We start from the raw sequence: 27,933 nt of genomic DNA, 5'->3' as shown, positions 1-27,933 counted from the left end.
ATTTTAGTCCTTACATCTCCCAGCACAGCTGAAACCACTGAATAAAAGAAGGTCCCAATTCTGCCATAATTCATGAAAGGTATCCTAGCAGAATCATGTGGCAAAGATGGGATACATCAGTCACACACAGGGAAAAGTACAGTAGAAGAATAGCCAAGAATCTTTGTCCCAGCCCTATAGTTTTGTAGGCCTAAGGATGTTTTGGAGGACATGACAGAGGTACATTTCAATATAGAATTTGCATCCCCCGTAGTCTGGATAACAATCCAAAGAAGACTGCACTTGTTTTCCCAATCACATAGTTCATCAATTTTTATTAATTGCAAAAAGCATTTTCTGTTCTTATTAAGAACGTGACAAAATAAATGCATAATATAAATCATGCCTATTTACACAGCAAAGGCAAGATTTTTTTTCCTCACCTGCTTGGTTCGGCTTCTTGATTCAACAGATAGATTATTGTATGTGTAATGAGCTTGTGTTATACCACAGAAAAGAACAGATACAACCCCTGTCAAGTAAACAATAAAAAGAAACATTAAACAACTGTAGGTTGTCTTGTTTCTACGGTATGCTCATGAAGATTTTAAATATGTATTCTCTCATTCGTAAAGTGTTTAATACCTGGCTTGCCTATAAGAACCTTTTCTAAGGTATGTATCCCCATGAAAAGCAACAGAGCTTAATTTTACTTGAAGATATTACCATAGATCCTGGACACCTAGTTCTAGATTCCAAGGAGTACAAAGAAAACTGTAGGGCCTGCCATACAGAATCTTCTCAGATGCCCACTGTCAAATATATTCCATGTTTGTAGAGAGAACCTTGGCAGTTCCCAATTCTTCAAACCATTGGTGAGATTGAAATAAAATACTAGGCTCCTTCTGGCATTGAAAAATCAATCTATATTTTTTAGAATACAAGCATTTTGTCTACAACCATCAAGGTATAAAGGACAAAATTACAACTAGACACTATGTTTCAGCAACTTCAATATTTGAAACTTAGCGCTTAGATGTACTACATTTCAGTTCATACATTTCAACATTTTAAAAGATTTATTTCTTGCTTATAAAGAAAATTGTAAATAGCCTATAATAATTCTGTATTTATCTAAAATTCAGTCTGTTAAAAATGTTAAGAATCTTACTTAAATGAAAACAAAATATAGAGCTAAGGAATCAACTTTAGTTTCTCTGGTTCTGACTGGAACTTTTGAGTTTGTTTTTCAAAAACTCATAGTCTTCATAATAATGTGTAAAAATGTCAAATTTATAGAATAGCAAATCTCAATATTATAAATAAAAACTCTTCAACTACCTGGATTTTCAATAATGCTGGCTTAGAGTTCTGGGAATTGGCCTGTATATCAGATTAGCAAAAGTAGCCAATTCAAAATATACAAGGATATTCTTGTTTTGGTACAATTAAAGCTGATTTTGAACTCTGTAACACAACTAAAGGACAGAAACTAAGGCAGCTTAGTCCAGGAACATATGTACGTACGTACATACATACATACATACATACATACATACATACATACAAACAAAAGTTCAGAAATGTGCAAAAGTCATTCTCAATTAAAGTAGATACATTGTTGTTTTTAACATTTATTTGGATGCAGGAATAAGGGCAAGGAACTAAATTATAGATTGCATATATTTTCACATTCAATATCCTAAAGATGCTTCCAGGCAAATCTGTGTGAATCTAGTATTAGTTCCCAACATATTTAGGCAACCACACACAGTTCTGGGGAAAGATGACACTGCCTTTAAATGCTGAGAGCAAGTACTATGATTTTATTCTTGCACATGTTCAAAGCCCAGACTGAATTCCCAATATTTGCAGAAGTGTATTCAATTATGTCCTCCATGCAGGAATAGTTGCTAAAAATAAAATAATTTACTTTTCTCAAAAATAAACACACACATCTGATGACAGGAATAATGATAGCGTTCCTACAATAAGAATTGCTATGTCAGCATGACATTACTTAGGTTCTTCTTTTCTATAAAAGTGCCTTACCTGTAAAACCACAAGCTTCAGCCAACAAGAAGGTACTCCAAGACATCAGGAAAAAAAGGGCTGTCTCCAGCAAGGGAAAGCAGTGTAGTTTAGTAAACTTTGTCACTTGAACATTTTGTCAAGGCCATACAAAGACTAGATGTGATTTAAGAATTTCTCAAAGGTATTAGTGAGGCAGAACTGTAGAGCAGCTACGCAGTTGGTTATCATGACATGACATCCTAATGTAGCCAGATTAAAAATGTTTTTAGATTAGTCTTAAATCTTTGCTCGGACAATAGCCAGATTCTGAACTCTTTTCATCCCTCTCATCTCCTAGCATCCCTCCTTATTCTTACTATTTGCCTCCTTATTAAATTCTCTTGCATATAATCTTCCCGTTTTAGCTTCATCTGAATGAAAAGTTTGTCTTAGCTTGACCCACAATAGTTCCTGTTTCTAAACCAACTCTCCTGTGATGCAAAATTTTCCCTTATTCAGAGCAGCTTTAGAAGATTATATGCTACCCACCACAATTCTCCAGAGACAAGAGCTGCAAACAAGAGAAAAACAAATTATCTGTGCCAAAAAGGGAAACTAGGACGTGGTTTGCACAGGCAAACAGCTGGAAGGCATTTTTAGCAGAAGGATATAAGAGCTGTCACAACTCCAGTCGCCAATCCCATCATGAAAGAACCACTGAAGATTCCAAGAAAAACACCTACAGATTTAAAAAAGGCTGCTGCATCAAAGGCATGGGCATTTTCCCCAGTGGGTTGATATGCTACAATAGAACTGTAAAAAGAGAGGGAGAGAGACATATCAATAAGCCGAAAATCTATCCTACATCATTCATCGTTTTAGACATCAGGCAATTCTCACCTATTCATCCATCCCCAAATTTCTCTAGGTAAACACAAGAACAATGACGTCCCCACAATGACGTCACAAAACACAGCAAAACCCCTGTTAATGCTCAGGGGTTCGACTTCGTTCTACTTACGAAGATAGTACAATAGCAACAGCATCATTTAGAACACTTTCTCCAAACAGCAGTGCATATAAATCAACATCAGCATGAAGTTCATTAAAAATTGCCAGGACAGTGACTAAAATGAGGAAACAAAAATGAGTAAAAGATTTAACATTGAATTGTATATAATTCCTTATAGAAAACATTTTCTCTACATTTCCTATACAGGGAAAGGTTTTCATGTTGCAATACAAACATGTAGACAAGGATTTTAACAGGCTGAGTGTTAGTGAAATGATGACTTACAAGCATTTTTGCAATTTCTATATGTGCTTTATATGAATTATGCTGGTCTATGACTATAATAAATATTTAACTTTATTTGTATGTGTTAAATTTATTACAAAATAACTGTACCTTATTAGTTATACAAAGGCAGAGGTGTCCAAACTTGGCAACTTTAAGACTTGTGGACTTTAACTCCCAGAATTCCTCAGCCAGTGTAGCATAGCTGGCTGAGGAATTCTGGGAGTTGAAGTCCACAAGTCTTAAAGTTGCCAAGTTTGGGGACCCCTGTAGAAAAGCATACAGACACAAACTTTGATTCACACATCATGTTAAGCCAAACACATTTTTGCTTGTTTGTTTTGCTTAGCGTGTTTGTGAAACCACTGCATATGTAAAAAGTGTGCTTTGTGCCTGACACACTGTATGAACCTAGCCAATTGTAATGTAGTTGAACCATGAATGCTACAACCATGTATAAACCTAATTTTAAGAACTGAAGTTTGTACCTGGATCAGTAGCAGATATTATGGCTCCAAAGAAAAGGCAATCAGTGTAATAGAATTTATCAGAAAGCTGTCCCACCAGTTTCATTAGTTTAACCACACCATACATGAGATTCCTGCAGAATAAAAGGAATAATTATTTTTTTCAATATTTTCATTTCTTTCTCTGACCTTATTTAGATACTTTCCAGCCCCAAACAGAATTAAAAATACATGAAATTCAGTAAAATATAATAAAACACATAAAATGCCCTGTAGAGCAATATCAAATATAAACAACAATGAAATGGTCACAAACCACATTATTTTAGATAGAATAGAATAGAATAGAATAGAATAGAATAGAATAGAATAGAATAGAATAGAATAGAATAGAATAGAATTCAATTCTTTATTGGCCAAGTGTGATTGGACACACAAGGAATTTGTCTTGGTACAAACGCTCTCAGTATACATAAAAGAATAGATACATTCGTCAAGAGTCAAGAATCATAAGGTACAACACTTAATAGTTATAGGGTACAATAAGCAATCAAATCATACTAGGAAACAGTCAATATAGATCGTAAGGATACAAGCAACAAAGTACAGTCATACAGTCACAAGTAGAAGGGGATGGGTGATAAGGAGTGATGAGAAAGTTAATAGTAATAGTAGTGCAGACTTTGTAAATAGTTGGATAGTGTTGAGGAAATTATTTGTTTAGCAGAGTGATGGTGTTTGGTAAAAAACTGTTCTTGTGTCTAGTTGTTCTGATGTGTCTAGTTGTTCTGATCTATAGCATCGTTTTGAGGGAAGGAGTTGAAACAGTTTATATATGGGATGTGACGGGTCTGTAAATATTTTCACAGCCTTCTTTTTGACTCGTGCAGTATACAGGTCCTCGATGGAAGGGAGGTTGGTAATAATTGTTTTTTCTGCAGTCCTAATTATCCCCTGAAGTCTGTGTCTGTCCTGTTGGGTTGCAGAACCAAACCAGACAGTTATAGAGGTGCAGATGATAGACTCAATGATTCCTCCGTAGAACTGTATCAGCAGCCCCTTGGCCAGGTTGAGCTTTCTGAGTTGGCAGAGAAAGAACATTCTTTGTTGTGCTTTTTTTATGACGTTTTTTATGTTAGGTGTCCATTTTAGGTCATGTGATATAATAGAACCTAGAAATTTGAAGGTCTCTACTGTTGATACTGTGTTGTCTAGTATTGTAAGAAGTGGGAATATGGAAGGATTTCTTCTAATGTCTACCACCATTTCTATGGTTTTGAGTGTGTTCATTTCCAGATTGTTCCAGTTACACCATGTGGTTAGTTGTACAACCTCCTGTCTGTATGCGGATTCGTTGTTGTCTCGAATGAGACCAATCACTGTTGTGTCATCTGCAAACTTCAGTATTTTAACAGATGGATCGTTTGAGATGCAGTCATTGGTATATAGGGAGAAGTGGAGAAAGCACACAGCCTTGGAGGGGCCCTGTGCTAATTGTACAGGTATCAGATGTGATTCTGCCTAGCTTCACCTGCTGCTTCCTGTCTGTTAAGAAGCTGATGATCCACTTACAAGTGTGTTCAGGTACCGCTAGCTGGTTTAGTTTAGCTAGAAGAATGTCTGAAATGATGGTATTGAATGCTGAACTGAAGTCTACAAAGAGGACCCTTGCATAGGTATTTGGAGACAGTCTACTGTGTTTTTTTTTAAATGTACACCAGTTTTGTTTTCCAAGTAATTCTAGAATGGACAGTATAGAATTTAATTTATGTAAGGTTACACGAATGAAATGGATGGACCTGAGATTACATTCATTAACTCTCTGTTTTCATTAAATACAGATAAATAAGAGGGGGACATTGCTCTTGATTCTTCTCATACATACCACACTTAGAAAGAGAGGGGGGGGGAAGGAGGGGGAAAGAGGGGAAAAAACTATTTTAAAGCTATTTTTAAAAGATAATCAAATTTCAGGAATGAAAGCAAAAAATAATAATAAAGAGAAACATGTATTGATTATTAGTTTTGCCAAATATCTTATCTTGCATGCTGTTTTACTGAATCAGCTAATTCCAAAATTATCTCCCACAAGGCCTTAAAGTATTGCAATACTCAACTCACCCAATAATGAAACAAGAGACTGCAGTTCCCAAGAAAGCATAAGTTAAAATTGATCCAAGATTTCTGAAAAAGTGCCTCTGTAGGGAGGAGAAAAAAGTGAATTAGTTGCCAAAAGGAGTTCTTCAGAATTTTTGCTGAACTCAAAAAAAAACTACTACATTTGGTAATGCGAGTGTGGAAACATTGGCCAGAAAACTGAACAATTTTATGTGGAACTTTAATAATATCTTAAACATTTTGGAGATCTATCTAAATATAACAAGCTCAGGGTGTCTATGCAGGGCTCTGATTTGGCTGAGTCAGGCTATGTCAAAAAAGGAAATTATTTGATGGAGAAGTTCATTGTTTCTCGCTTGCTTCGTAAGTTAACCCTCTAGAACACAGTTCCCCAATCTTTTTGGCTTTGCGGACTGGGGGGGAGGGGATGATTCTGCGTGTGTGGTGGGCACATACACCCACCACTCACGCAAATGGAGCCTGCAAATTATTGACAGTAATCCTGTTACTAACACATAGTCCTCTCTCGGTGTATTCAAGAAAAAGCTGAAAATGACTGTCACATTTGAATCTGTGGTGGAGAAAATTTGCTGTCGAGGAATATTTATCAACACTTTATAGGCCACAAGGATTCATCTTCTTTGGATGCAGGCCTATCATTTCAACAAGCTGTTTACAATCCCAAATGGGTTAACAAGTCATTCTGGGGTGGGCAAAATACAATATTATAATTTCATCCTTTATGTTATAGCAATTATGAAACAAATATTAGAGCAAAGCAAGTAATCTAGATGAGAACATAGAATGCATCCTTACTAAAGATATCCAGTCTCCTACCTTAACTTTACCTTAATATTCAAGAAATCTGGCCCATCAGTTTAAATGGGTATCTGATCATTCTAATTTTATCTCTGGACTAATAATATAATACTTGTACATGTACACAAAACATCTGCAGCTATCATACCTACCAGAGTGTGCAAAAAAGCATTGCTTTTATGTAAAAGGAAAACTGAATTTTAAAGCCCTAATTTCCAGGGATTATAGTGAACTCTCATAATAATCATAAAAAACAACAAAGTCTTTTGCATTTATTTTATTTGAGCAGCTTTCTTAGCTATATACTAAACACACATCTTACTTCTTAAGAGATAAGGGAAATAAATAAAATGGGTATCACTTGCCATGTTAGATCTCTCTGAATGCTTTTTAAAAGATGATTGCCTTATTTTGTAAGTGGAACTACTCTTGTGAAAATAAACTACAGGACTTTCAGTGCAAGACATGCCCTGCATCCTGAAGACTATATGGAAAATTCTATATAGGTTATGTAGCTTGAAAACTTCCCAGGAGCATCTTATTCCCATATAACCCAATCAACCTTCTAAATCTTGGAAGATCTTGGTTGGTAACTTACAGAACACTATGTGAGATTATAATAAATGCTGAGGTCTGCACATCAGCCAATGGGAGTTAAATGAGTGGCCAGATAGTTAGGTACTGTAACTAATTTATAGTAGGTACTGTATATGAACAATTTACAAATTAAAGAACAGAATATTCCTGTGAACTCCAGCATGCTCAATTTCTCCTCCAGAATATGCCAATCTAGCAGTTCAGTAGTTTCCAAAAGTAAACCCTTCAAACTGGAACATAATATAAAGGGGGGGGGATCAGTTTTATGTGAACACAAGATAAAAACCCAGGGTGTGAAAATAAGAGTATTTGAAGCTTACTTTCTTTAAACTGTAGCCAGCATGGAAAATTATGGGAGGCAAAAGGATGTTGAAGAATACTTCTGGGTCGAAAGTTACCTTAAAAGAAAAAGAGAGAGAACATGTTATTGAATAAAATGCCTATGTGGCTATATTTTTGATAGTTTCTCGTGGCAATTTTTCAAATTCTTTTTCTGAAATTATTACTTTGATATCTGCCTCAGGAAACAGATTTTATTGCAAGAATTTCTTACATTGCTCTAACTCACAAGCGTGTGTTCCATTTTGCAAGATGAATCAGGCAACCATTTATCTTTTCCAACAAAAGTTTCACTTAACCTACATTCTGCACGTAGCAAAATGGTGGCTTGGATTCATATCCTTATTCGGGATAAGGATATGGATAGGGTTAAGTGGCTGGATAATCTACCCCTTACATTTAGTTCCTGATCTATAAAAAAATAACAGAGGAAGCAAGTCACAACGTGACTTGTGAGAAACAAGAAATTAGTATTTAACAGTATATACATCCTGAGATTTTGAGGTTATCTGAACCCTGGATAGTGGGAGGAGGGAAGGTAAACTATCAAACTGCTATGGAAAGATCAATAATCATGTCTAAGGACCACAGAACGCAGAAGAGATGGGTTGTTACCATACTTGAACAACACTACAAACTGCATCCTACTACTAGGAAAGATTACACCGCATTTCACATTTTCCGCTTTGAAAATTTTTTGTGTCAAATGGTGCAGTTCAGTAAGAAAGGAACCTTAGTCAACAAAAGGCAGCTCTCACTTTTCGCAGTATATCATTCTGTTCCACATTGTGTATTTTTCCAGGGCTTATTTCTCCTTTTAAAGTATATTCAAAGAACTTCCCACTGATGTTGACTAACAGAGTGGAATAAGCTCTGTCTTCCTGAGAACAGCTGAAAGGCTTGTCATGACCATTGGCAGGAGGTATACCATATCTCAAGATTACTCCAACAATCAACCCTGAAAGACAAATAGGACCACGAGTTACATCTTACTGGGGCTATATAAACTTTTACATGTTTTATTTTTAAGAAGGATTTATCATTGACTGATTACATTTTTATATTCATTTTCATGTTCTACACAGGGAGGATACAGATATTTTTCTCATCATTGTAAGTACAACTATAATCACAACATTGTGCAAAGAAAGCTTAAAAGGTTCAGTGGGGCATCATTTTAGAACTGCAGCACTGCCATATGTTGATATTTTAATTCCTATTTGGAAAGTTCTAGTTATAAATAATCTCATGTCCGTAAACATACTAGATTTTTTTCTAAAACATGAGGTGATTCATACCTTCTTCAATTCAGTATACTACAGTTTTCTGATGACACCCCCCGCTTCTAAACCATTCAGAACTTCTAAAAAAATGCAAGCATTTGATCCTTACAATGTCCTATCTTTATCCAACTTATGCTTGAGCTGTTCATTGGCCAAAGCCCAAAACACTCTGAGCAATTAAACATCAATTTGAAAACTGAAATGAATACATTTTGTCTAGCACCTTGGGTTCTGCAGTGATTCCAGTAACCAGGAGGTTGATTTGGCAAGTTTCCAGCCACAAAATGAATTCTACTTCTTAGTTTTAAACAAGTATTGTAAGACAGGATTAGATAACCAGTTTGCTCACTTAAAAAAATTCACAGAGCCCTTAATTTAAGTCCAAGTGTATTTGGGACATTAAGTCTTCTCATCATGTTAAATATTCTGCCAAAGCCTTCACAGGAAGGGCAAGCAAAACAAATCTGATCATAGCTCTAGATTTTGACTGGAATATAATACTGAGTACAATGGTGTTCAGTGTACTTTCTGAATAATTGTTTCCAAAACTCTAAAAGATTTGTAAAAGAAAAACAAACAAAAACCAGAATTCTTAGCACTTTAATTACCAGGGGTGGGTTTCTACTGGTTCCGTCCACCTCTGTAGAACCGGTAGCTCTGAAGAGTAGCAAACATAGAACTGGTTCTATGTCTGCTGATGTTTTTGTCCACCCGCCCACCCGGGTTCTTACCTGATCTTTATTTCCTGATTTTTCAACTTCAGCTGCTGAATGAGGCACAGCTGCAGTTAGAAAAGCAAGAAAAGAGGGCTGTTTCAAAGGCTGCTTCCCTGCAGGCAGCTGCTGATGACGATTTACAGGCGCGCAGCTCGCAGTTTGCAGGGAAGCTCATAAATCCTGAACCGGTAGTTAACCCTGTCATATCCCACTCCTGTTAATTACACTACAAATTTTCATGATCATTTAGGCAAAATAGTTCAATAATACCAGATAAATCATGTTATCAGATATACCTTAAAAGTATTTATTACATTTGAATAGCTAGTGCGATACTACCAATAGACAAAAGAAATAGAAGTTCCAAAGGAAATCTCATAACAAATATGAAAAAATAGCATTAACCAATATAGAACAACCCAACATGGATTATATGTTCCATAAACCATGGTTGATAAGGAAACAGTATTCTAACAGTATAAGACACTAGCCTGGTAAAGAGAAAGCATAAGCTTGGATCACAAGGCTATTTATTCTAGGGCAGTTTTGAGGTCAAAAGAATTAACTAGAGAGCAATCTCATTTATGCTTTTCAAAAGAATACGTGTTACAAAAGGATAACACCCACTCAATAATTTGATGTGAGTTTTGGTTTACCTTTATAAAATTCAAAACACTCATCGTAGAAATGTATATTTGTACGAAAGACTTTTTCAAACTCTCAAGTGAATTTTAAAAATGCATAATCTAAATGGACTTAAAGATAGTCTGTAGAGAGATCGCATTTTCCTTGAATGCTACATTTTCTAAGAAGGTAACACCACCTTAACAATCCAATGTGGAGACAACTCTTTTTAAAATGGTTGGGAAAATGCATTGCGACTCTGCTCTACTTTCTTGCTAAACTGCTCACATGAATTAGCAGCAAATATAAATCCAGAAAAGCTTTGCCTCTAAAAATAAAACCTAGGTAGAATAATTAGTGCATCTAATGAGTGGATAATAGCTTTTAAACTATAAGCTGGAGAGCAAAAAATATTTGCCTTACTTTTTTTTTTTTTTAGCAAAGGTACTTAATTCTGAAAAAAAAAAACCTGAGCCGCAGATTGATATTTTGAATTTAGAATATTTCTATAATTATTGCTGGCATGCTGAAGCTAAGAATTTGAGCAGTATGAAAAAAATTGGTGCTAATCCTTAAGGATGTGGTTATGACTGAAACGTGGGAGGATGAATGTTAGAATCTGCACAGAAGTTCACTTCTGATCTTCTTTAGGGACTGGCTGATCGAACACATAAAGCCCTGTGAAATAATGGAACTCTACCTAGTTTGACCCCATTTCGTCATATTGGTAAGCATTCTTAAGGTAATCAACTGCCACTTAAGAGGCCACTTTAATTGCACACTTCCAACATGTGGGTTAAGTTTTTTAATGTTAGTTACATTTTCAAGGTATGCCTTCATAGGTGTTTCAGCAGAAGTGTGATTACATAATAAAGAACAAAGGCTTCTCAGCCAATCAAGCTCCCAATGGGAAACCCTATATATAGAGTGAGGGCAGCATTTACTCTGCTCAAATAGCAGTTCTCTTGTGGTACAGGGGGACTTTATTAGGATTAATTTATTTAATAAATAAATTAGCCCAGCATGTCTCTGCAGACCCATTCACATTCAGAAATGAACAACCAAAGAGAAGGAATATCCTTTTTGAAATGTTTGCTTCCAAACCCAACCAGTACTTGAAAAGATAATATTTGTTTTTTGAAAGCACCTGAGGCTTTTTTCCTGTCAAACTGACAGAAGAGACTGGTTTCTACACATAACCTGGCAGGTTTGTTCGAATTCATGGCCTCTCCTGTTCAAATTGACTTTTTGTTTGTATTTGGTCTTCACTGTGGGAAGCAGAGGGAGGTAGGAAAGATAAACGACAAGGACAACAGGATGATGCAATGCACAGAAGGGAATTACAGTAATCTTTCCATTTGGTTGATATTCCTTTTTGTACTAAAGTAAACAGAACCAATAAGGACCTTGTTTCATTCTAAAAAAAACTTTTAAAAAGCACATCTAAAAAGGGGGCAATGTAAAGAAACGTGAATTATTAGGATTTTCTCCAAAGGAAAAACAAATATATTTTTATAGGCTTTATTAAATAACCACCATCTTACAAAATTAACGTCCCAAATAAAAGTAGAGAAAAGGGGAAACAGTTGTTTATCTTGTATTTTTACCACGTCTTTCTTCTGGAGGTGCAAAGTGACACACAAGGATTCATCTTTGTAGTTTGTAAGTTATTGTTGCAATACCCTGATGAGGAAGAAGAATGTGACCAGCCCTCTGAATTTCATGGCTGAATGGCTTTAAAATTATTTTTCTTTCTTTCTGGTAGTCTAACACACTAGTCGCAACAAGGCAAAATTCTGAAAGATCTAAGCCAGGGAACTTATGCACTGCTTTATCTATTGAAACAGGTGTCTGGTGCAGGACATTGTGATGTCACCACCATACAAATGATGTAAATTCTGTAATTTGCACATATTACATAGCACATGTCACTGTGTGATGTCATAACACCATCATACCAATTTGCAGAGGTTAATGTCTGTTACCATCTTTCACTTAGCCAACTTTACAGCACTGTATATCATACTTTTAAAACCACTTTCCTTTTCTACCAAAGAGAAAAGCTTTCCTTTCCATAAGATGCCTAATTAAATCAACAGAGGGAGGTGTAAAGATGATGTCACTAAAAAAAGGATCCATTGAGTCAATCCATTTAGATTCCAGGTAAAATGGATTCACTAATGCACAGGATTAAACTAATTAACCCGTGCCATGAGAATACTTAAAACAGTCCATTCACCTATCTTTCATATCTATTCAAAGCAAAATTGCTCGAAAAGATTATACAGCTGGAAAAAAAAACAGAGCACTTGCTACAAAGGCCAGGCAACACACATCATAACTCCAAACATTATTGATGTCTTTCTAACCATATGAGAAAGAGCCAATTATGTAATATAGACTTGTTCCATATTCCCCAAATAGTATTTCTTCCCTTTAATTTGGTGGGATTGTGTGTGGTCAGAACAATTAAAGGAGATTTGACTGGTTTAATAACTGCTTTGAAATAAACATGTTATCAGAACAGGACCATTTATCTCTAGTCAAGGAGAAACTATGTTCCTTCAACATACTAAAGCTATAATTTCCCTAATGACTATACATACATATCCACTGGTATTCCTCTTTTTTAAGTATTCACAATCAGTGAATACAATAAATATTTGCATTTCTAGGTTTTTAAACATGGTATTTTTTTTCTTTTTTTCTCAACTGCCTAAAAATAAAATTCAGGTGACACCTGAGATCATTCCAAAACTAGAAACCAATTATTGTTGATAGTATTGTCATGCCTAGGCAGGAGCAAAACCTAAAACATGTCCAGACAGATTATCTAGGCTTCCTTGAACATTTTAATTGGGATGTAAATTGATTAATGAGAAGGGCTGAAGACCATGAACATTCTTAAAGTATAACACAAAATGTTCCAGGGCAAAAGAGTATAATCATAGGTTCAATAAACCCCCATTCTTTCAATAATATCACTAATATATTCTGTAGATGTCCAGCATTATGAAGAGAATTTGGCACATAAGAACGTCAAATGTATATTGGAGCAGTAAAATGCATGTGCATCAACAAACACCCACATTTGAACTTTACTCCTGTTTCTCCCAAGATTGGGAGCAACTCATTTTGTTCCCTATCAACATTCATCTCTACAGCAAGCTTCCCCTGGGATGGGTTAGGAAATCCATCAATGATTCATCCAATATCAAACAGGAGTCTTCTGTTAGCCCCGAGATTAAATCTGATGTCTCACATTTCAAAAATTTAAATGATACCTCTCTTTATTGCAGACAGAATAAACAAATAAATTTAAGGGGCATCTTATTCCCTTGAAGGCATTCTTCTAACATAAACAGCAGCTAAGAAAGATGAAAGAAAAGTTAGGCCCTCTCTTTCTTCAAAAGCATGCATTTTAATGACATAAATTTAATCAATAGCATATCCATTTCTTGAGGTATTTTCAGAAATGCAATACTGTGGCTCTTTTACATAGCTCAATTTTATAGTAGAGAAAAAAGCCACGGAACAAGTACTTTTTATCCTATCTCAATCAAAGCACTGTAGAATTTGGTTAACATTATTTATACTACCATTTTGATTAATATTATTTATACTACTTACCTTTGGCTTGTCTTTATATTTGGTAATAATAAATATAATAAAAATATGTTGATATTTTTTTAGAATTGGGCAAGTTAGCCCTGTGTTGGGAGTACTTAATAGATCAGAATTCACCTTCATTCCCCATTATAAAGAATAAGTTAATTCCACACAGTACTTTATCTGAAGAAAACTGCAGACATGACTCTCGTACAGAATAATGTATAGAACACTTTAGTCAATAGTTGTTGTTTTTTTATTTGTAGCTAAACTTCTGACATAAGATGCAAGGTGCAATGTTTGAATAGCACAACACTCAGTGTCTTTTAAGAGGTAGTCTTTGGTCTAAATCAAGGATGGCTAACCTTTTCCACGTCACATGCTGAAGGTGCACTCTCTCTCGCATGCCTGCACCCATAATGCAATGTACATGTGAACCCCCCTGCACATGCATTGCACACCTATGCGCATGTGACCCCCACACCACGTGCCTCTGTGCATGCATGTGCAACTCCCACCATGCGCCCCTCCCCCTGGGCATGCACTTCCCCCCACGCACGTGCAGCAGATAACTGACAATTAGCTGGCTGGTGGGGGCATGTGCGCACATGTGCAATGGGGCTCTTCAGGCCGACCACTCACGTGCTGGCAGAAATGGCTCTGCCATAGGTTCACCATCATGGGTCTAAGTTCTATGAAACTGAAACTAGGTACTGCTCTCAAGAGGATGAAAATCTGAAGAAAAATATGCCCAGTCATAATTATCTTCTCTACAATATAATCTGAAATCCAGGTAAGTAGATATATGTAACTTGCTTAGGTTGTAGTGATTTTATTTGACATTTTCCATGTGTTACTGTTGCCTTCCTTTGTTGATTCCAATCTCTTATTTTTTCAGATTATCTCCTTTCTTAATCTATGGAAAGTGAGAACACATATGAATAGAGCAGAAGAGAACAGGGTGGCTTTGTCCACTTTTTGAGTCTGGCCCTCTGAGTCACCAACTGACAGTGGATCTCAGAAAAAAAAGCAAGATTTCCTTATCCTCAAATTAGAAAATTTTAACAATTAAATCTTGGATCAAGTTTGAATTCTGTCACACATACAAATTTTACAGCACAATCTCCATCCTCTAAGAACATATGAAACCAGATCAAAAACCTTTGTCACCAACATCTAATTCTATAAAGTGATCGAGAAAGGTAGATAGTTTTCGACTCACAATTGAGCCCAAAATTTATGTTGATAAGCAACACATCTGTTAAGTGAGTTTTGCCCCATTGTACAATCTTTCTTGCCACAGTTGTTAAATAAATCATTGCAGTTGTTAAGTTAGTAACATGGTTGTTCAGTTGTCAAGCATCCAAATGTAAATCACGTGATCTTGGGGATGCTGCAATGTTGCAAGTGTGAAAAATGGTCAAAAGCCACATTTTTCAGTGATCTTGTAATTTTGAACATCATTAAATGAACTGTTGTAAGTTGAGGAATATCTGCACTATGAATCTCTTTCCCCAAGCTAATGTTAACTAAGTATTGGATGTTGCTTTCATCTAGAAGTTCTGGGAGTTGTAGTTTCAACTGAAGGCACCTTTTTATTTTATGACTAGCTCGATACCCATGCTTCGCTACGAAATTATGTGGCCGGGCTTAGTTTTTGGGGAGGAAAATAAGGAAGGAAAAAAAAATTCTGCCTCTGCCTATCAGCATCCATTGGTATTCATCTGGCTAGCATCCTGTCAGTGTGTGAGACAGTTAAGGACTGTTTGGAAATTGAAACAGTATTTGCTGTGTGAGCAAGAAGGAGATAGCAAGGAGCCTGGGCATGGCTTAGCTCAACTGTTCTCTACTAAAAGCTGCTTGGTGCTGTGAAACTAAAACTGAAACTGCTCTCCTCTGCTTGTGTTTTGCAGTGCAGAGTTCCCTCAGAGTTCCCTCTGAGAAGCACAGAGCTGAAGAAAGAAGCCTGAAGATGATGAATGAGACTTCATCGAAACGTTGCTTCTAGATACTTTGAATCTTACGGGAGAAAACCCGAACAACCAAAGATCCATATATATATATATATATATATATATATATATACACACACACACACACACACACACACACACACACACACACACACACACACACACACACACATATATATATATATATATGTATATGTATATATGTATATGTATATTTGTATGTATGTATGTATGTATATTTGTATGTATGTATGTATGTATGTAGATGTAGATTAAAATGACAAAAAATATTTCACAAATGTAAATAGGACCTTGTGTACTTGTAGCCTGAGGTTGGACACAAATACATAACCCTCACAGTGTCAATATTATGATGCAAGTTGCATCAGGCAATTTGCCTCTTCCCTTGCTTGAAGATCCTAACATTCTTGGAAGGCATAAGGTGGGGAAGGTTTACCTAGAATTTGTAGGACAGTCGCAGGAGAAATAGTAAGAAAAACACTTTACTCCTCAGCTCTTTGGCCCAGGTTTTTTACATATGAATCATGTTCCATTGACTCTCAAGCATACCATTTTAAAAGCATTAACACCACAATATAATATTACTAGTATTCTCATTACTCTAAAGTAATACTTAAGAAAGTGTGTCAAAACCGATATGAGTCAATGTCTTCTTCATTCTGTAAAAGCAGAGCACTATAATGAAATATTTCACTCCCCAGCAATAAACTATCAGAAAGAATCTCAAGCATATCGTTCATTGTACATAATGGAATAGACTTCATTTTTTAAAAAATCTGTCAGTCTCAATCTGTACTTATGCAAAAGATTCAATAGTACAGAAACTTCTGGAGAGATGTACTAAGCTGTCTATCCAAGGATAACAAAATGCACAGATTCAATAATGCATTAAATATACCTAACCTGAATACTGTCAATATAACTTGTATAGAGTGGTTGTTCTGAAGGAATATGTCAATCACTCTTACAAAGTGCTTTCAGCTTTAATTCATTTCCCTATCATCTATTTAGAATAGTGCTGTTTCTTTCAATGATATACATTCCATATTAACAACTGCTGAATACCTGCTAAAACAACATCTAATATTTAACCACTCTTGGCATTCTATGTTTTATTACACAGATGCTGGACTAATTCACTCTATTATTTTAGTTTGCAAACAGAAGCCCAAAAGCTTCAGGTCAACCAGCTGCACAGTGCCCTATGGCTGGATTTACCATGGGAAGCCAAATTCAAAGGAGCAGATCATATCTTAGAACAAGGATGCTTCATGTGCAATACCCAGAGCACCTTCACCAAGCTGATCTCAGTTTCTATAATTTCGAATTAGGAAACACATAAAAGCTATCTGGCAAACCCTAAAGTATAAAAGCGTAAGTAAAGAATATGGCACATACGTCTTTCATTTTTTAAATGAAACGATGTAGTCCTCCTATCTGTTTTGCAGCTCCCCCAAACCAAACTATGTCCCTTTTCCATTAAAAGGTTGCCCATTCCTGTCCTAGTATGTTGTACAAGTTATGGTTTATTCATGGTTATAGTTAAATTAAAATGGAAATCTAGTCTGTATTGCAGCAACTTGTCCTCAAACCATACACTCAGAACATTGCCATGACTTAAGCATCCTATACCTCGATGGATTTAGTCACATCAAACTCACTGTATCTTGTGGCAATAGGTGAACTTTGTACATTGAATGATGGTGGGAATGAGCTATCTAAAGAATCTGACATCGTATTACATGCAGTCCTTAACTTATTACCATAATGGAGCTTTACAACTATTGTCACAAATCATAATGGTCATTAAGCCTGGTACCAATGTGATTGTCTCGCTTAATGACTTCAATCTCTGCTCTCCCCACTGTGATTGTTAAATAGAACATTGGGTGCCTTGGGAGGAGGGGAGGCCCTGGGAAGCTTAGCACAACCACAAGTTTGCACTGTAGCATCTTGCCTACCTGCTCTAAGGTAAGCAGTTTTTGATATTGTCATTTCTTTTTGTAGCCATGTGCACTGTATAACCGTTCATTTTTGTTCCCTCCCTCCCCTCAAAGTACAATTTGCCAAAAGGTGATCAAGGAAAATGACTATTGAACACCCCCATTTAACAATTGAATGCGCTACATATTTTTGAAGTGATTTATCCACCTTGTTTTTTCACTTATAAGAAACTTGGATTTTTGTTAAAAAAAAAATGTTGCTACATATAGAATTGTGTGCACTGAGCTACCCACTCGGCTTACACCTTCTCCAAATATCCCTTCTAAGTGGGAAACTTCTCATTGGGCCAATAAATTGAAAATTGGGAGAATCTGTGTTCTACAGCTAGAGATCTTACAGAAATATTATTATCTGCTTCTGTTTCACTGATTAAGAATGAGAGTGAAGAAGGAAATCACCTAAAATTTCTTTTCCAGATGCTTCCAAGAAAAGTTAACGATGCATTCATTATTCTCTTTCATTCTCTTCCGGTTTGGACATCTGCTGAAAGGCCTAACTGCTCTATCACCATGTTAGTACATTGATGGTTTACATACAATAAGTTTATATAATTGTTATTATTAGTCATCATCAAAGCTGACAGCAGCCAAATAATAGAAAAACGTAAAAAAGTACCACAAGATCAGATGATGTGGTGAGATCTGGCCAAAACAACTGAATGGATCTCACCATCACCATCATTTTATTAGTACGTACAAGGACACCAAGCAAATTCTATTATTATTATTTAGGTTTGCCAATGATGGGTAGGGGAACAAATATTGCATTTCAAAAACTGTCTTTTTTCTCTAAACATATCCTAAATGCAGTCAACTATTTTCAGTTTATCAAATTGTCCAAGTACATTAGACTTAATTCTTACTGCATATGCAAGACATTGTCAACTAAATAACAAGACAATTCGTCTTTTCATGAATTGCCATTCTCTATCACTCCTACTCTTACTTCATCTTTTGCAGATGCTATTCTCATCAATGGCTGCTTTCTTCTTCGAAATGGTCAAACAGTGCTAAGTGTAATTCTCAAAGGAAGCCTACACTTCAGAAAGCAGTATTCTGGAAATTATTCCCATACTAGACTAACTTAAAATATCCAGAATTCTGTCTGGAAAAAGATAAATTGTAAGTAGTCAACTCTGTTTCATGTTACTTTCCTCCGTCCTCTGCCATGCAGTCAAAAGGGGTTTTGACTAATTCCCATTATAATTCGGTGGTATGTGTAGTCCTTGGCTTATGGACAAATCGGAACTGGAATTTCCACCATAAGCAATGTGGTCATAAAGTGCAACTGCATCTGTCAGACCTGCCCAAGTCTAATCCCCGAGGGAAGTAAAACTCTCGACTCCATTTGGTTGAAGTGAAAAGGCACTTTTATTAAGAGATAAAAGGCACTTTCATTAAAAGTCAAACGGAACCTAAAATTCCCCTTTCAGAGTTTACAGCTAGTTCATGTGCTATCCTGTTCATTCATACACACACATAACAATGGTTTAGTAGGTTTATTAATATTCCCCAGCAATTCCCTTCACCAAAAACCCAGGACTGTCCCAATTAAGTTCAGCCAAAAGCAGACCGATGCAAAAGCAGACCGATGTCCACAGAGCAATGGCCAATGAGTCCACAAGGCACTTGAAAGTTTCTCAAACAAGACAAACCCACCAGGAAAAATTAAATGCACAACACAAGAGAATTAATGGGGCCAGAAAAATGCAGAGATCCCACGGCATGTTCCAAAGTCAAGGCACCGTGTCAATCCAAAGCAAGACAGGAATGACAACGACCAGGAAACACGCAGCTAGGAAAAGTGATGTCCCCACCATCATCTCCATCTGTCTGCCATGCTAAATAGCCAGCATATGGTGTAGCCCATCAAGAGAGACGAAGCTGCCTCCTCATGAGTAATTTGCTGCTCCTGCCTTTTGTCTGCCCTTGGATCAGATAGAGAAGGCGGTTCTTCTTCCTCATCACTGACCGGCTGCAGCTGCATGCTTTCCGCACCTGAAGCCTCAGGGCTGTCCTGCTGCAGCTGCTCTTCAGCCAAATCCCTCTCAGACAGCTGCTCGTTGACCAACCCCCATCCTGATACGCTGGGACTGGTTCCTCCTCCTCTGAACTGACATATGGAGAGATATCTGGGGACGTGTCCGGGGGAGTCATCACACTACACACTAGAATTAGTGGTCTTCAATATGGTGCAGTGGAAAGGCTTAAGACTAGAGGTTGAAATGGCATTTTATGATAGCAACTTACCTTTGCCTTCTCCCTCCCCAAAATGTAATGTTCTCAAAAACGTCCACAAAACTGAGACCTCAACATACTCAGTGACTGGCCAGGCCCAGTCAGCCCAGGATGCACTCTGCTGGCGACATCACATCCCTCAACAATAGCCGATGGAAGGCCTGTTCATGGCAATAAACGAAACTTGTGTTGCTGTTCAATATGGCATATTTTCCTTTAAAAATACTCTTATTTTATGGACAAGCTATAAAATAAGAATATTAAGAGAAGTGAAAAAATACAATATTGGTGTAAAGATTCAGACTTACCTAACCCCTATATGAAGCGTGCAAGTTTCTGCATTGGTATATTGTGAGTGTGATATCGCCAGCAAAGTGCATACTGAGGACCTGCAAGGGAGAGAAAAATGGAAACTATCAGTCATTGTTGTGACTTTGAATCCTATTTTGCAAAATAGATCAGGGGTGGGATATGACAGGGTTAACTACCGGTTTGGGATTTACAAGCTTCCCTGCCCGCTGTGAGCCGTGCGCCTGTAAATTGTCATTGTCATTAGCATGCTGCGTGCTGAGAAGCAGCCTTTGAAACAGCCCTCTTTTCTTGTTTTTTTAACTGCAGCTGTGCCTCATTCGGCAGCTGAAGTTGAAAAATCAGGAAATAAAGATCAGGTGGAGGGGGGGCAAAAACATTAGCAGACATAGAACCAGTTCTATGTCTGCTGCTCTTCAGAGCTATTGGTTCTACAGAGGTGGACAGAACCGGTAGAAACCCACCCCTGAAATAGATATATTTCTACACCCTCCTCTTTTAAAACTATGCAATGCATTTGGCCATTGATGTGTGCAATGCTCACACGCTAAACCCAAGATATATTCATTAGAGCAGTGGTCATCAACTGGTGGGCTGGGGACCATTGGTGGTCCATGAGAAAATTTTGGTGGTCCGCAGAGAAACTTCCCTCCCAAAACACTCCCCCCAAAGCAATTAATCCAGGCTGCACGGGAACACAAGGCTGCACCACCCACATGGCCTGCCCACTCACTGGCCCCCATCTTTCAGCCGAGCACAAACATTAGCTTGAGTAGAGCCACGCAAGCTGGAACTAGAAGGTTAGACGAACAGCGGGGGAGGGAAATCCGCCCCGGGGTGGCTTTCTGACATTAGTGGGAAAGTTGTTCTGATATTCCAGAGCTGCAGTAGTCACAGGACCAGCACTTTGGTCACCCCGGAGCAGCTCCTCCAGTCCATGGCAGGCTGGTGTACCTGGGTAGAGGAACAGCTGCTCCGGGGTGACCAAAGTGCCAGTCCTGTAACTACTGTAGTTCTGGAATATGGGAGCGACTTTCCCACCAACATTAGCAAGCCACCGTCAGTCAAAATTAATATTAGTGGTCTGCAGGATTTAAAATTATGAGTATGGTGGTCCCTGAGGTCAAAAAGGTTGGCGACCCCTGCATTAGAGTACTATGTAAGCTCAAAACGAAATCAAAACAATCAATTGTCTACTACAGGTAGTTCTCGACTTACGATTACAATTGAGCCCAAAATTTTTGTTGTTAAGTGGGACATTTGTTAAGTGGGTTTTGCCTCTTTTTACGATCTTTCTTGCCACAGTTATTAAATAAATCATTACAGTTGTTAAGTTACTAACATGGTTGTTAAGTGAATCTGGTTTCCCCATTGACTTTGCCTGTCAGAAGGTCACAAAAGATGATCACATGATCCCGGATCACTGCAACTATCGTAAATGTGAACCAGTTGCTAAGCGTCCGAATTTTGATCACGATGGGGATGCTGCAATGGTTGTAACTGTGAAAAATGTTTTTTTTCATTGCCGTTGTAACTTTGAACAGTCACTAAACAAACTGTTATAAGTCAAGGAATACCTGGATTGTCACATAGGAAAGTAACAATATGAATGTGTGCAAGTTAACCAGCTGCAACTATGCACTGCTTATCAGAATGGCAGTACTTCCTGCTTGAATTTCAGTCAGCACAATAGAATGTTCAGCTTTTGGTTGTTTGCAGAGAAAGGTGTTACCATTTTTTCCTTAACAGCAAGAAAAGGGAAAGGAAAGAACACTTCACATTTCTTCCTCCAGCCAACTCTGACTACCTCTTTCCAACTTCTACTATCTTCTACCCTTCTGCAATTCTGAGATTTCAGCCATTTTTTTCATCAGGCAATGCTTTATCTATCTTCTACAGGCCTTTATATTTAAAAGCTAGCACAGTTATCTTTGCAAATTTCATGGTTTTCATGGAATTGAGCCAACTATTGTGCCAGTCTTCTCTATCAATCCCGAAAAAATAAATCACGTTTTGCCTTCAATCTTCTTATCCCATTATTTCTGTAAAAGGTATTTCCAATTCCTAGATATAAAGCTTGTATCATATTTTAAAGATGGGGACTGCGGTTACAGGGAGCTATTGAAGAAAAACTGCAGTTTAAAATCTAAAAAGGAAAAAAATAGAACTGAATACTTTTAATACCTTAAGTCTTTAAGAAGTAAGAATAGAATTCTGATTTACACATGGCACTAATCCATAACCTGGTGCTTGGCTTTAGTTTAATATAAGGGGTGAGCCCATCCCCCACCAAAACAATGGCTTAGGAGCCACAATGGGTGTGTATATCACATCAAGGTAAACCAGAAGAGATTAACAAGAAACTTTTAACAAGGTCAAGCTGCCAAATAAACTAGAAAAGAAGGAATTATTTTAAGGTCTCCTGGCAGTTTTAAATATAAAATATAAAAGCTGTCCTGGTCTTGTGTAACTACTTTTACTCAAAAGCATTTTTGTCCAATAAATAAATGAACACTCATGTCTGTTGAATATGTGGTTTCTGCTGTTTCCTTATAATGGCAATTTTAAAATGCAAGGGCAAGCCACAGTAAAATTAAGAAATGTATAATATGCAACACCTAATTGGCTGGCTGATCTAGAAAGCTGAGTAGGATTCTGCCAGAATGATAAAGCATCTGTAAATCCAAGGCTACAGGCTAAACCATGCTTTTCAAATATGACAAAGAACAGAATAAACCAACTATTTCTACATGTTGCAAGCAAACTGCTCAGTGATGTCCAATGAAGTTACAGAAGCCAAACTTAGTTTCACTGTTTAAATCATATATACGATAACAACACAAGGGACATTAGAAATTCTGATTGCCAATTAAATTTAGGGCCTCCAAAAACAAAAGAGTTTTTTTTATTATTGTCACACTCAAGATACAGCCCAGAAAAGCACTACGCAATAGAACATAACATTTCTCATATCATCAAAATACCATGGCTGTAGACATTACTATAGGTGAATATAACTTATCTCCCCCTGGACAATGCTGACCTATACTGACAGTCGCTCCAAGAAGCCTTTCACTGTCGAAATGGTAGGAATTATAATTCTGCAACATTTGGAGGACAAAAGATTTCCCCCACACAAAATGGAATTAGAGCTTGCCTTAGTCACCAAAAGAGAAAAGATGACTAAGGAAAGACATTGTTGAAGTCTTTAGGTATCTTAAATGCTTGCCCTATAGAACAAGGTTGCTCAACCTTGACAACTTTAAGATGTATGGACTTCAACTCCCAGAATTCCTCAGTCAGCACCTTTTAAGTTGCTAAGGTTGATCAAAATGGCTGTACAGTTAGACATTGACTTACAACCACAATTGAGCCCAAAATGTCTATTGCTAAACAAGACAGTTATCAAAATTACTTTTGCCTCATCTTACAACCTTTCTTGCTGCAGTTCTTAAGTGAATCACTTAAGTTGTTAAGTTAGTAACAGGGTTAAGTGAATCTGGTTTCCCCACTGACTTTGTTTGTCACAAGGTCGCAAAAGGTGATCACATGACACCCCTGGGCACTGCAACCATCATACATACATGCCAGTTGCCAAGTGACTTAATTCTGATCATGTGACTATGGGGACGTTGCAATGATTATATGAATACTGGTCATAAGTCACTTTTTTCAGTGTCGCTTTAACTTTGAATGATCACTAAATGAATAATTGTAAGCTGAGGACTACCTGTACGGGTTGCTTAACAACTGATTGTTTAGTGACTGAAGTTATGATAGACCTCCCAGATTGAACTTATAACCTGGCTGTGGAGTTATGACAGTGGCATGCGCAAACACATGCACACACAGTTATATGACTCCATTTTGAGTATTTGGCAATTAGCTCAATTTTACAGCCAGTTGCAGTGTTCCATGGTCATTTGTCCATGATTAACACTGTTCTTTGGCAAATTCCAGCCATTTTGGCTGATTTCTAGCAAAGAAAAAGCAATTTTAGGAATGAACTTACTTTATAGACACCACATTTGCTTTCAGAGCACTGTGTTCGCTCTATGACTGCTGCAAAAAAAGGTCATAAAAATGAGTTGGTTGCATAAGTGTTTCAACCATCATGACTTATGATGGAAATCCTGGGCCCCATTACAGTTGTTAGTTGATAAGTATCTGTAGAAGAAGAGTTAACCTGTTTTCTATTGCCCCACATGGCAGGACAAATGGGATGAAATTAAAAGAAAAGTACACCTGGGTTAGATATTTGGAGGAATTTTCTTCAACTACTGGAATTAGTTGCTTTCTGGAGTGATAGGTTCTTATCACTGGAGATCTTCAAATAAGAGTCTAGATAACCTTCCATCCCAAATGCTCTAGCAAATTGTGTATGGACCCTAACCCTAATAGGCAGCTTAGAATAGCTGAACTCTGCAGTCTCTTCCTATTCTATAATTGTATGAAAAAGGACGCACAAAGTTTAATTAAGCGAATGAGTCAATTTGAAGCTAAGTCATGAGCCTGTGATTCAACATAGATTTATCATGCACATAAATGCAACTTTCCAGTAGCCATCCAGTGCCCAAGAAAGGCAACCCACAATCTCGAAATCCTTTATCTGTCACAAACAGTGGGAAGAGGACACGAACTATATTTGAAGCTTCAAATCATAATCATTGTACATTTATACTACAGTGAAAGTTAGATATTTTGATATTGATATTGTAGTATATCACATAACTGATAACGGCTAAAGAATTGTCCAGCTGACCTAGACATTATTTTACAAGGGAAAGCTGAATTAGTTTCTTGTTCTACAATGGACACAAAACTTAAGTTTGTATAACTGCACCTGCTCACTTGCCTTCCTGATTTTACTGTCTATTTGACCTTGGGTCAAAACATGTTTTTGTTTATATAATTTAAAAGTACAATATTCTCTGAAGGCATTAGCTAAACAAAATCAAGATTATTCTGTTTTGCAATCCTTTCCTTATGAAAATATAAAGCACCTGCCAATTTTTTTTGATAATGACAAAAGCTTAACAAAAAAGATGTTAGAAAAGACAGTATAGCAAGATAATGAGTTATAATTGTGAAGAAAGTTCCCAAAAATAAAAAAATTCTGTACAGATATAGATTAATACCCACAAAGGTTAAATATATAGCCTATTAATAGTTATCTGTGCATTCTATAAATATTACTAATTTCAGAACTTCTTGTGTAGAATAAAACCTACCGTATATATTGCCTTCTAAACCAGACCTGCGTAACATGGAGCCCTCCAAGAATTCTTGTGAAGCCTACCAGTGTTTTTTTTTTTAAAAAACAACAACTCAATTTTCTGCCATGAAATATTACTGCTGCCAAGCAGGATCTGCAGCTGCCCGAAAAGACACATTGCCAAGCACATCCAATGCCTCCAGGACTTAACCAGTACTGCTAGCCCAAGGGCTGCCATTGTGTTAGCCACCAAAATAGCTGATCAGTGTGACAGGTATTCCTTTGCAGCCCACTGCTACTTTTAAAAATGTCAAAGTAGCCCTTTCTCTTTCTCTTTGCAGCTGTGTTGCAGATTATTCTAATCAAATCCCAGAAGAGCGGCATCTCCCAAAAAATGGACAAAAAGGCAATTCTAAGAAAGTCTACATATCTTCATGGAGGATGGAAAAAAGTTTATTATTTGTGATTGCTAATTATAAGGAAGTCCATGTAATGAAGTAATCACCTTGAGGACTAGGAGCACGTTCACCTTCCGCCCTAAAATCTCAGTGGGGGACATTGGGCCAGTTATACTCAACCCAGCCACAGGGTGATTCATCGGGGCATCATGATGGAAAAGGGATTTCTATATATGCCCTCTGACCTTTTGAGGAAAATTGGGATATAAATCCAGTGCATGAATAATTTAATGAAGCGGTTTTCTACAAAGTTGTACACATGAAGCCCGAAAAAACAAGAGATGAAAATGGTTATAATAAAAGGGAAAGTATTGTTGAGTCGATGGTGCTTATTTCTGAAGCAGCGAGGCAAGATTATAGTGTACAGCAGGTTCTGATCTGTCTTTCAAGATCTGCAAGAATCTGGGACTTTTTTTTTAAGCAGCTACAGTGTCACACAGCAACGCAGCAAGGAACAAGTGACTAAAGAGAGAGTCAAAACTGAGAAACCTCAGAAGAGGAAAATTCCATAACTTTTCAAGCAGTTAACTTTTAAGAAGGCACTGAGTAGCCACTGGAGAAGAAACATGCGTTTTTGCTTTGGGTAAACATCCATTGGTGGATCTTTACCAGAATATGCGTGTCTATCAAGAGAAAATTAAACAGACAGTTGCCAGTTCTTAGGTCTTTTTTTCCTATGCCAGCTACCAACATTAAACACAAAGCTTAAAAGGTATACTGCAAATAAGGCTTGAAAAGCAAATCATCACAAGGTTACATGCTGTCACTGTAGATTCACATACAATCCTCTGCACCACTCATTAATCAAAACTGGTGGGCAGTGAACTGCTCATAAGTCTGTGCTACTTCAGATGGCAGGAACAAACAAATCCCTGGTCTCATTTTTACTTTGTCATGCATCCTGAAACCCCTTTAAGGATACACTGTTCATTTGGTTGCCTAATCACTCACAATGGACTTAGGATACATTGTGTAATCTTTCCTAGTATCTAGTTCCAGTACAGAAAGAAAGAAAAAAACAGCACTAAAAGCCAAAGATTAAAACAAACACACAGAGCTAGTTGAACTGGAAAAAGGCATCCCCATGTAAAGGCTTCGTTTCAACTTCTACAAATTTCAAATTATCAAGTAACCAAGAAAAGTTCCACATGTGTGATGCAGAAATAAGTTACATGATAGTCAAAAGTAGCATATCACAAGCTACAATTCAAATATTAACTATAGGGCACTGACCACAACTTCCACCTCACATGTTTATTTGTTCCATTAATAAATAACCTTCATGTTAGGACTTGAAAATTCAATATAGATATATTTTAGAATATTATAACACATCTCAAAGAAGATTATCTAACGAGTAACAGCATCCAAAAAGGTACAGTTCATATTTTTATTATATAAAAAGGAAAGAATGATACTTTGATACAATATAAAATGAATATCATAAAAAACAATAGAACATGCATTGAGAGAAACTCCCTTACAACCTTTCACATATTGAAAGACATCTGGAAATACCCAAATTTGAGGACATTCTACCCTCTTCTCAAACCTATAAACTGCCACGTATTGAACAGGAAAATACCTCGATTGACGCAGCAAGTGAATTAAATTGTAGCAGAAAGGTGTGGAGGGAAGAATTTAATCTCCAAGTAAAGATGAAGGAGAGGAAAATCATGTGACCATGAGAAACGTTTATTCTTCCTGCAGAATATTTAACCTCAATCTTTCCTAATACAGATAAAATATTTTGTGCACATCACAAAGCAAAAGATGCAAGAGCTTCTGTCGCCCAGTTCCCTTGTTAGAGATCATATTGCCAGTTCCTATTTAAAGGCCAACGCAAGGCGAACAC

The 27,933-nt window shown here is 37.0% G+C and overlaps 1 protein-coding gene across 2 annotated transcripts in view; it reads right to left on the bottom strand.

Annotated features, from left to right (window-relative positions):
• Positions 1-27,933, bottom strand: part of SLC9A7 (solute carrier family 9 member A7) — a 52,594-nt gene that overhangs the window by 23,761 nt on the left and 900 nt on the right. For both annotated transcript variants that reach the window (XM_087938426.1, XM_087938427.1), the window contains exons 2-9: positions 8,388-8,587; positions 7,611-7,688; positions 5,878-5,954; positions 3,778-3,890; positions 3,014-3,119; positions 2,659-2,805; positions 2,032-2,132; positions 423-511 (exon numbers count right to left, since the gene is read on the bottom strand). In XM_087938426.1, coding sequence (XP_087794552.1) covers positions 423-511; positions 2,032-2,132; positions 2,659-2,805; positions 3,014-3,119; positions 3,778-3,890; positions 5,878-5,954; positions 7,611-7,688; positions 8,388-8,587 — 911 coding nt within the window. The remainder of the gene's footprint in view (positions 1-422; positions 512-2,031; positions 2,133-2,658; positions 2,806-3,013; positions 3,120-3,777; positions 3,891-5,877; positions 5,955-7,610; positions 7,689-8,387; positions 8,588-27,933) is intronic.

The sequence above is a fragment of the Pseudonaja textilis genome, chromosome 8 (assembly GCF_049901715.1).
Source record: "Pseudonaja textilis isolate UNSWEBS1 chromosome 8, rPseTex1.2, whole genome shotgun sequence".
NCBI lineage: Eukaryota > Metazoa > Chordata > Lepidosauria > Squamata > Elapidae > Pseudonaja > Pseudonaja textilis.
Note: the sequence above shows the minus strand (reverse complement) of the source record. Positions and strands in the feature narration are given on the sequence as shown.